At 50.1% G+C, this 11,292-nt stretch overlaps 1 protein-coding gene across 1 annotated transcript; it reads left to right on the top strand.

The window, feature by feature from the left end:
* The first annotated feature begins 8,917 nt into the window (after positions 1-8,917).
* Positions 8,918-10,535, top strand: LOC123445250 (AF4/FMR2 family member lilli-like). The gene has a single exon (XM_045122212.1). The coding sequence runs from the start codon at positions 9,124-9,126 to the stop codon at positions 10,309-10,311; it is 1,188 nt and encodes a 395-aa protein (XP_044978147.1). The 5' UTR covers positions 8,918-9,123; the 3' UTR covers positions 10,312-10,535.
* Positions 10,536-11,292: the final 757 nt, after the last annotated feature.

The raw sequence follows: 11,292 nt of genomic DNA, 5'->3' as shown, positions 1-11,292 counted from the left end.
CATATTCGCATGCACCCGGCGAAATATCCGGGTGCCATTGAGCTTATTGAGGCATCGGGGCTTGCCGCCCCGTTTGCCTTTCATTGCGACTTTAATGCTGCTGCCATTCACCAGTTCTATGCCACATGCCATTTTGGCTCCGACAACACTGTCAGCTGGATCACCTCTGACGTTCGCTTCGAAGCTTCTTATGCTATATTTGTTGCCGCACTGGGTTTCCCCAATTTCAGTTTCAAAATACATAGGGATGACCCTAACCATGCGCCTAAGTCTATTGACGTGTGTGGACATCTTCTCAAGCCACTACGTGAGCTTGATGCGGATGAGCGCATGAAGGACCTTAACCACGTATCCATCTGGCGCTCACCTTACTTCATTATTTTTCAGTGTCTCATCCGCACCATCTATCCCAAGATGGGTGATAAGGGTTCTTGCAGTGGCTATTGTATCGACATCATGTATCACTTGTTCGAGCACCCCAAGGGCAAAATCAATGTGCCTCATTTTCTATGGCATGAGATTCGGCTTGCTAGCTTTCAGTACAAGCGAGCCTTTCCTCACGCTCCTTTCATCCAGGCACTTATTAACCATGTTGCTGATTCCTCTGTGGCTGTCACTCACACCCATCGCAAGTGGGTCATTCCCGCTCACATGGCGGATGACTTTGCTCCCAAGAAAGCCCCCTCATCCTCCACATCCACTTGGCGCACTGCTGCACGGGCCGCCACCCCCTCATCTAGCTCCGCTCCTCTCGGTCGCATTGCCAAATTTCTTGGCAAGGCACATTCTGCGCTAATGAAGGCCGTCTCTTTCCAGTGTGGTCAAACCCATGATGTGGTTTCCCGCTTAGTCTCCTCCAAAAATGCCCTCAAAGGCTCGTCTGAGAGCCTCGGGCGCTCTTGATGTGAGTGATGATGAGGCCCCTCCTGCTGCTCCTCCCACTGATTTTGGCTTCCCTTCTGGTCCTGAGTGGTCTGATTTCCTTGATGAGGCTGGGGGCAGTGGTTTGGCTGATGATGTTGATGATGATGGTGATGAGCTTTGAGTTTGATTGGTGCTGTTGATGACTCCCTTTTTGGTACTTGGTGCCAAAGGGGGAGTAATGTATCGTAGTTAAGCCTTTATTATCGTCATTTTTAGTCTTTGGAGATTTAATGTAATGGATAAAACTCATGTATGGCTACCTATAAATGGTTGTGACTTCCTATGATATCATCATAGACTATTATGTCTTGCTTCCTTATTTATATGATGATTTATTATCTTTACATGTTGATCCATTGGAGCTTCGATTTCTTTATCATGCATATCTTAAGGGGGAGCTTCGTACTAAATATCTCCTAGACTATAATGTATGTTAAATCTTTTTGAGACCTATGTATATGTTGTCATCAACTACCAAAAAGGGGGAGATTGAAAGTGCATGCTATGCCCCTAATCGTCTTTTGGTGTTAATGACAACACATACATAGGAAACTAATCCTATTTGTTGAGTGTATCTCACGACGGCAAGTACTTTAGTAGATTGAGATTTATGTGCCAAAGGTTGCCTGAAAAGATTAGTGATTTATATTTCGAGAAGGCTCGGGATTAAGAAGAGATGTTGTAGAGTAGTCTTTTGAGTTTACTGATATTGAGTATAGGGATCCCGCACTATTAAGAGGGATCACAGGTTTTGCGATGAACTTGCTCATACCACATCTTAACTTTCATACCAAACACCACATACTCTCCTCTCTGTCTTCAATTCAAACATGTCCATTGCCTCGGACATCCGGCTCTCTCCGGACGTCCGAGTGTCGGACGTCCGGCTGGCTTCGGAAATCCGCAGCCCGTCACCAGTAGTTTGTGAGGCATATAACTCGGAAATCCGGCTCCCTCCGGACATCCGGCCAAGGTCCAGAAATCCGGAAGTCTACACGAGTAGAATTTGCGTTCTATATCTCGGAAATCCGGCTCCCTCCGGACGTCCGAGCGCCGGACGTCCGACCCACATCGGAAATCCGGAAGCCACCACCAGTAGAAATTGAACTGCATAACACGGATTTCCGGTCCACTCCGGACGTCCAGACGCTGATAAATTCAAATAGGTTCTGTCGTATCTACAGGCCTCGGACGATCAACCCCTGTCGGACGTCCGGTTGCTGATAAATCCAAAAGAGTTCCAGTCATGCCTATAGGCCTCTGACGACCGACCACTGTCGGACGTCCGGCCCCTCGCGGACGCCTGGACTTCCGGCAAGTGTGGGACGTCCGGACCCTGTGTGACTTAATGCACCTCCAACGGCTGGATTTCACTCCACACTATATATACTCTTCTCCCACCTCGTGAAAGGGTGTTCAACACAGCTAGAATACACCCAAGAACACCTTTCCTCTCACTCACTCTTGTCTACACCAAATCCTAGATCCCAAGAGCATTTGTGAGTCCCTTTGAGTGTTGTTCCAATCAAAAGATAGATCATCTCCCTGTCCTCCTTCCCACCAAAGTGATTTGTGATTTGAGCAAGTTTTGAGCAATCCCCGTGATCTTGTTACTCTTGGAGGTTGGAGACTCCTAGGCGGTAGGAGTCTTCGGAGAGGAATCAAACCATTGTGATATCCCCCGGAAAGTTTGTGAAGGTTTGGAAGCCACCTCAAGGCTTACCACTAGTGGTTGAGAAACGCCTTCGTGGAGTTATCTCAAAGGGAGAATAGGGTGAGCCTTCGTGGCGTTGGTGTGCCTTCGTGGTAACATCCGCCCCTCTAACGGTGACGTAGCTTCCCTCCAAGGAAGTGAACATCGGGATACATCCTTGTCTCCCTCGGAGTTTTGGTTATTCCTAACCCTAACTCTGTACTTGTGTTAATCCTTATTACATACTTGTATTTGATTATTGTTTACCGCTTGTCTTGCTTCACTCCTAATAGCTTACTCTTTGTATTAGCAATTATCAGACTTACACTCATATTCCACACTTTAGCCTAAAATTGCTAAGTAATTATTAAAATTTGGATTTGGACCTATTCACCCCCCCTCTAGGTCCATCTCGATCCTTTTCAGCGTCTCGTTCTAAAACCCAGGATGCATCCGAAGGATGAAATAGAACCGCTATTCCTAGTAGCCCCTAAGACTTAGGTCGATTTGCAAAATCGACCCGAGTATCAAGTCCACGCTCAGCAACATACTTTAGGAACAGAAACGCGGTGTGCATAGTCCTCGAGACTCAGGTTGGGTGCGACAGACCAACCCAAGGATCGTAATCTCCTCGGAAACTGATTTGCACTTAATTTTTCTGCATTGAATCGTCAATGTAGTAGCCCCCGAGCCACTAGTCCGTTAGTAACACCACATCAAGGTATCGATGTAACCCTTTAGTGGATTTAATTGATAATCATGATGCCGATTATAAATGTTGGGTAATTTAATGATTCTATGTATCCAAGTAATTTACATAATTAACGCTCAGATCTATGTTGTACAATTTTTGTTGACCGGCCATCGCTTCACCCTCCTCGGCCACGTGCGAGGGAGTGTTTTCCTACTTTATAAAGTCTTTACGAGGGCAGAGATTTATGGAAAACAAGGCAATCTGGTCATACGGTTTTACAAACAAAGGTACGTGAAGGGATATGTTATAGTACTATTTAACGTAAGAAACATCTTCTGGGAAAATAGTTCCTTTATAAGTTTGTTTTCCGAGGCTAGCATGTTGATCATGATCATGAAACCTCACCTCCGACCAACGTGGAAGGAAAATACGGAGGATTCAGTTTCGGGAAAGTTCCTGAAAGTTTTCACTTCTGTAGTTGCCGACCAATTATAATCTTAAGAGAGCTAGCTTTCGGCTTTACCCGTGTGAGGTACGAACCCAGATGACGTGGTAGTAACAATCATGGAGGTGCTTCCTTTACCCCATAGAGTTACAATCGGGAACGTTGGGGGGTAAGCACATGAGCTAGGAAACCTAGCTTGGCCAAAATATTAAGTCAAATTGATGTATATTTATGGCTTTAAAACGATGATTACAGAAGGCAACACTTGTATATTGAATACAAACGTTGATGATATGTTGGGCTCTCTAGGAGTCCCGATGTAACCATGCTCAGGTGCCCGAAGGAGCCCTTGGTATGGTTTATTTTGACTCGGTTGCCACTTTTTATAATCTGAAAGTGGCCTATCGTTGGCTTCCACCCCTTTGTAGATGCTATGTAGGGTGTTTCAGTACTATCATGACAACCCTTAGCCGATGTCTCGGTTCCCGCAATACTACAGGAATGCCTAGTAGTGATGTGTGCAAATTGACCATCAGTAGTGGGCTAGGGGCCCACGCCAGCCCACCACTGACCTCCCACCACTGCTAAAATGCCACCAGTGGAAAGCAGTGGCCGGCCACTTCTAATTTGTCATATGTAGCACACAAGATGTAGAATCCGTCACTACTAGCGGGGTGCATGAGAGCAAGCTTGCACCGTAGCATATGCTCCACTCACGAATGTCTTGGTCAGTTTGTTCACGGCCTTTTCAGTCAAATCTCTCTTGCTGAAGCGTTGTGCATCCTTCAACTCACCGGTATAGCTGCACATTAAGCCGCCTCTTATACTTACGGTTGGAATCCGCGAGATAATCCAACATCGGATCAGGTCGTTCCCAGTGAGGCCATTGACATTAAGGGCTTTTAACTTGAACAACACGGGGTGATCAATTTCCTTTCCTCCTTAGTTGGCCAACCCAGCGAATCCACATTGGCACCAAGTTGGTACAATCTATATCCCGGCAGTGGGTTTTCAATCGCAGGAGCATTGTTTTTACAGTAGAACCAAGTCTTATTCCATCCTTTTGGATGACTCGCCACTTTGGTCTTGGGAAACAGATTATTCTTTCTCTTTTGCACATAAACACCACCAACGAGTTCAACATTGGGGCCTTCCTTCACTTTAGTCTGACGATTAAGATAAAAGAATTATCTAAAGAGAGTCACAAACGGCTCCATTTGAAGGTACACTTCATAGAGTACTTGGAACTGGCAAATAGTAGTGAGTGAATTGGGACCAATATCTTGAGGCGTGAGGTTATAAAAGTGAAGGAGATCCCTAAAGAATTTTGAGTCGGGGAAGGGGGGGGCGAAATCCTCTTTTCACGTGGTCAATAAAACAAATTATTTCCCCTTGCTCGGGTTGTGGGGAGTTTTCTCCGCCACGCACCGCTAGCTGATTACATTTTTAGCCGACAAAAGACCTTGTGTGATGAGATTACATTTTTAGGACAGATTCTTGAGATCTGACCCAACCACAAGCTTTGCTGGTCTTGGGAGGCATGGTGGTCTTGCGGGCACATGACTACGACCTATAAAGAGAAAAAGTATGATGAGTCAGATTTTAAGCCGGTTTCAAGCAATTCAATGGCTAAAGTCAAACTTCAGTTAAAAAGAGCCGACATTGAAAGGAAGGATTTGACGGCCCGTACAAGTCATAGTTAGATAACGGTCCACCTTTGGGCATGTCGGCTAATGGAGCACGTTAAATATTTCAGTCATATTTGAAGCCGACTCAGGAATGGTCCAGAGACCTTGTCAAGACTTAGTGAAACTTGCAAAGCCACGAACCGACTTCTTATCTAAACGGTTGAAGGAGTGGATCTATCGATGCATAAAAAAGAAGTAAAAATACGTTCTGAAATAGCAGAACTACCGAAGAAAAAGCATCTATGAGAAGGCAAGATGAATCTACCGTGGATCTACAAAAGTTGCCAGACAATAGCGGTGGTGAAACCGCATCAAATGCACACATGACAAATCAAGAGATCTACGTCTTCAATCTACAACTTGCATGATGAACTTCGGATGAACTATGAACTATGAACGATGGCGGTGACCTAAAAAGTGGTAATGGTGGACTTACAAAGATTTGCAGCAGAAGAGGGTTGTAGCCATGCTGTGCTCGGGAGGCCTCCGCTATCAATTATGATGAACCCGAGTGGCAGCTGTGAAGAGACGAAGTCGTCGGAGAAGAAGCGGTGTCGGCGGAGTACGAGAGAAGGTGCTAAGGGCGAGAGGAAGAAGAAGAGATGAAAGGAAGACCTGTCCGATCTACTTATAATAATAAGATTTGAAGAGGCACAATAAAAAATGGAGTAATTGGTGGCGAAACAAACGCCTCGATTTTTGCTCCTCACAAAAGAATTGAACGTTGTTGGGGAAGACTCGCTATGACGACGAGATGACGCCGACAGTGATTAGGATGGCGTCATGACCATTACGGATGATGAAAATACCAAGTCTTGAACAAACAAATGACCCAACCAAATGCCGACCTAAGCAAAATATATTCCTCAAAGGGAGATCATCAGCTCAAAAGGCGACTCATGCTAATCTTCACTTTTGAGATTTTTTCAGAAACATGGATAAATTTAAATCAAACTCGGGCTAATATTGAGGATATACCCCACGGGTTAACCCGTCATGGGGATAACCCGTCTCGACTATACCTTGGGCAGAAGGCCCTGGGCGCCAAGGCCCAAGTGGCGACTCACCAAAGGCCGGTTCAAGCCCATCACATGGAGGCCGGCACATGAAGCGAAACGTGAAGATTCTCCCTCACCCAAGTTAATAAGAAGTGGAAGAAGATACGGGCTAATACGATCCGGACTCTATTGTAATCTCAGGGATTCCACCTGCATATATAAATGGGTCCATGAGGTGGAAAAGACAAGTAAGAAGGACTTGAGAGTTAGGTTAGCGATTCCGCACCCTTGTAATCGAGTTGACCATTAATAGACCCAAAAGCAGGATGTAGCATTTTACCTCTATCGAAGGGGTTGAACCTGGATAAAGTCACGTCTCTCGATTCCGACTAATCCCGTTTAAGTCGTCACCTAGTTGCGATGGTCTCGCACCTAAGTCTTTTTACGAGAATATCTGTCGTGATAAAACCACGACACATAAACTATCTATGCATAAATCTATCTACATTTTTCCGTTCGATAAACTCATTTATGATGTTGATCTACATGTTACATAGCTGCAAGCGCCGTATGGATTTGAGTATGGGATATGGGTACTACGATTACGAAGATAGATGCATGAGGACTGCTCGGATGCGTTCAGAGGCATAAAAGTGCTGAGAACATGCTAACCGTGGTTGTAAATGCGAAGACCCAGAATCTTATTTTGGGGGAAGACTTTTACAGACTTTTCAATTTGGGGACAGTTGTGTGGCAAGAGTCAATAATTTATCGTGGCAATGCAAGATCATGGACCATGTGGAGAGGCCTCCTGGTGGCATCTTTCGGACCAAAAACTAATTAAAAAAAATCTCCTGCAGGAAAACTAATTGAAATTTGGAATCCAGAATAAAAAACTCTTTCAGTTTAGACAGGACGAATAAAATTCAAAAGATTAATTATGAATATCGGGGGCAGTATCGATGAATCAGAGAAGGGGGCAAGCTAGGTGCGTTGTAGTACATTGTACTAGACACTACGGCAGCTATGCGTTTGGGCCTCGACGAGGACATTGGCACGCAAGTTGACCATAGCTGCCATCGAGCCATCGAGGACAGTATATGCCGAAGCATTTCCTTCTTTTTTATAGTATAAGCATCCGCGGCGGCGCTCAGCTTTCTCGTGCCGACCACATTACCGTTTCTCCCATGCTCGACTATCCCGCCCGGCTGGACGTCGTGGTCAACATAGACACACTTAAAACTAGCCTATGGTCGGGCGGTTAATCTTATCGGACTTGATTGATTGATTCTACCGCCGGCCCGTCAAAAACCAAACAAGCTTGGATTGTCGTTTGATCCTGAATACCCCTGTAAAACTTTTACACACATCTAGGCATCGTTTCTTTTCGAGGCGAAAATCATCACACACGTGTAAATTAAAATCCAGAGGTAAAACATTAGGGCATCTCCAATGGTTGTAAGATAGTTGTTGGTAATTTTGACACATGGGATTTTTGATGATGTGTCATTGCAATAAATGAGGAAAGAGAACAAGGTTGTATGTAAATTAACCAACACCCTTGCACAAGCTCCAATGTAGAATGAGAGAGCACCTTATTTATTACCTCACATCTTATTGGGCAAACTAGATACAACCCATTGGAGTAGTTGTATGTTAAGGTGTTGGCTGATAACATGGCATATTTTACCAACAAGCTAACCAACAAACTGTTGGAGATGCCCTTACACCGATTCCAAGTAGGCAAGAAAGAAGTTTGACATCCGTCACCAAGCCAACTGCTGTCCTTCTCCAGCATGCATGCTCCTCGACAGAGACACTCGCGATGCTTTCACCATTCTTTAATTTTTCACTGCTCATGCATGTTGGTTCCCAACTCCCAAGTGTGGTGTGCAATGGTGCCGTCGGTCCGCGGGGCACGAGTTGCCGTGGCCACGCATTGAAGTTGAAAGCACGCCGTGAGCCGCGCTGCGGCTGCACTGTGCCTGCCGCTGCCCGCCCGCACGTTAACTGACACGGCACGGACGCCGCCTTGACGCGGCTGCCTGCGGCGCACGGAGGGCTCGCACTGTGGGCTTCCTTCATCACCGCCCTCCCGATTAATTCTCACCGGCGCGACGTAGTACGTGACTGGCTGCCGCCTCCGTGCACCGGGCCGTTTAATTATTACTCACTCACTCCACTGCCGCCACACGCGAGCACGCACGGGCTCGGGCACGAAGCAGTTGTTTCACTGCACAGCGCCAGCGCCAGCGCCGTCGAGCCTCCCCTCCCTCCCTGCCTGGCTTTCACCGTGCAGTGCAGTGCATTGCAGTGCAGGGTGGAAGATGGAGCGGTAAAACTCGCGGCGAGTAAAGGTAGAGTAGTAGTACAACGCAGAGGCGGGGCGGTGGCGCGTCACCAGACAAAGATCACAGAGCGCATATGCAGCTCTGCGGCACGCGAGGCGAGGCGTGGAAATCAGCGAGCCACCACCACTTGATGTGATTGATGATGATAAATACGCGTCAAGTCGCTTCATACGCCTCCCTTTCACTTCCCATCCCCTCCTCCTCGCTTCGCACGCTGCTCCCACTCCCTCCCATGCCGTTGCTGTCCTGCACATAGCTAGCTACCTAGCTTGCTTGCTCGTGCTCCACGTCCCGTCCCAGCCCAGGCCGTGCTGCATTGCTCGGCGAGCGATGGACGTCGTCGTCGTCGGGCTGGCGTCCCCCCCGCCCGAGTCCGGCCGCTCCTCGCCGTCGCCGACCGCGTCGCCCGAGTTCGAGTTCTGGATGGTGGGCAAGAACCCGGGCTCCTTCCCCTCCCCCGCCCTGCTCACCGCCGACCAGCTCTTCTCCGACGGCATTGTCCTCCCGCTCCACACCCTCCAGGCCCCTCCCGCTGGCCCCGACGCCGACCAACACCAAGGCCAAGACCAAGCCGCCGTGGAAGACGCCGACCAAGACCAAGATGCCGACGTCAACGAGCCCTCCGACCCGCCGGAGCAGGAAGGGGAGGCTGCCGAGCAGGTCCAGCCGCTCGCGGAGGCCTGCGCCGTCCCGACGCCGGACCTCCCCGCCGTCACCTTCAAGTGGAAGGACATCTTCAAGGCCACCGGCGAATCCAAGGAGCGCGCCAAGAAGGCGGAGCGCCGCGTCAGCAGCGTCAGCGGCAACGCCGAGCTCATCAACATCAACATATGGCCCTTCTCCCGGAGCCGCTCCGCTGGCCACTCTACCTCCGGCGCCGGCGCCGGCGCTAGCAGCAAGGCCAAGGCGACCAACCCCAGCAACGGCAACGCCAGTGCCGCTGCTGCCAGCGCACCCTCGGCGGCGGCTCCCGCGACGGCGGCAGGGCGCAAGGTGAGCAGCGCGCCGTGCTCCCGCAGCAACTCCCGCGGCGAGACCTCCGGGACGGTGGCCCCGGCCGTCGCCATCGCGGCGGCAGCTGAAAAGGCCGCTGCTCAAGCGCCCGCCACGTCCATGTTGAGGCGGTGGGTTCCCGGCGGTCAGGGCAGAGCGGGCCTGAGCGCCAACGGCATCCGCCTGGGCAGAGCCAGCCCCGTCTGGCAGCTGAGGCGCAACAAGCTACAACAGCAGCAGCAAGCCGCCGCGGAGCAGAAGCAGAACATCAACGCAACCGCAACCGCCACCGCCAGCGGCAAGAACAAGGCCGTCGCCGAGGTCGACGCCGCGACGAGCCAAGGCCAAGCGGACGCCGGTAAAGAAGACGCGGCGGCGACGTCAGGTGAAGCGCCGGCGACCGTGAGCGCGCCAGCCGCCGCGTGCCGGAACAACGCGGTCTGCGCGGAAGTCGCCGGCGAGGAGTGCGTGCCGCCGCAGGGGCTGTTCGGCCTCCGCACCTTCTTCTCCAAGAAGGTGTACTGAACCACTGCTGCTGATCACGACTCACGGCGCCATGCTGCGTGGCACACGTCTCAGTGTATATAGAACCTCGAGCTACCATAGGGCTCGTGTCATCGATCCCGTCCGTCCGCCACCCGTTCGCTAGCTTAAGCATTCTTTTTCTCTCTTATCTCTGCACTGTACTACTACGCATCGCCATGGCCATGAATGATAGCTCAGCTCAAGCTGCCGTCCTCTCAACTCAACTCAATGATGAACCGTCCAACTCAATGTTTCCCCATGTACCACAAGCTAGCAGTACAAGTAAAACCGTAACACGCAACAAAAAACCACCCATGGACGTGGCTTGTATGCAACACACACAAGCTCCCCGGGCCCTTGCGCGGCGAGACATGGGTTGATGGGGGTTGGTTCGTTGGGTGGGGTGGGTGGGTGATGCCAAATGATTCGGGGGCAAAAGGCTGGAAAAAGTCAGGGTGGCCTCTGCGGCGCGTGTCCCTCCCGCCGTCCGTCCATGCATGAACCGGAACCGATCGATCGGGGCGGATGGGCACTGTAGCGCCGGGAACTCAGCATGCGCTGCGCTGCTCTGCTCTGCATGCCGCCACGGGCTACGCAACAAGGCGTATGCCGTTGGATGCCTCTGCACATGCGCCTGCTGGCTTGCTAAATCTGTTGGGATCCCTGTGTGGTGGCGACGTCGACGCACCGCTCCTCCCTCCGTCGTCGGCTCCGTGCCCACGCTGTGTTTCTAGGCCGCACTTGCCGTGGCGACGAGTTGGCTCTCTTGGGTGGGCGATGGGTCCCGGCCGTGCATGCAGACATGCGCTGCTGTCTGCACCATGATAGCAAGAAACAATTTGCTCATGGGACCAATCTCGGTACATAGGTAGATGCATGGATGGATCGGCAAGACGGTAATATTTCTTGTAGTAGTGTGGTGCCGAGCGGTGTAACTAATTAGAAGGCACCTGTGCGGATGGCGGCGTTAAAAATCCGAGT

The sequence above is a fragment of the Hordeum vulgare genome, chromosome 3H (genome assembly GCF_904849725.1).
Source record: "Hordeum vulgare subsp. vulgare chromosome 3H, MorexV3_pseudomolecules_assembly, whole genome shotgun sequence".
In the NCBI taxonomy this organism is placed as follows: Eukaryota; Viridiplantae; Streptophyta; class Magnoliopsida; order Poales; family Poaceae; genus Hordeum; species Hordeum vulgare.
Note: the sequence above shows the minus strand (reverse complement) of the source record. Positions and strands in the feature narration are given on the sequence as shown.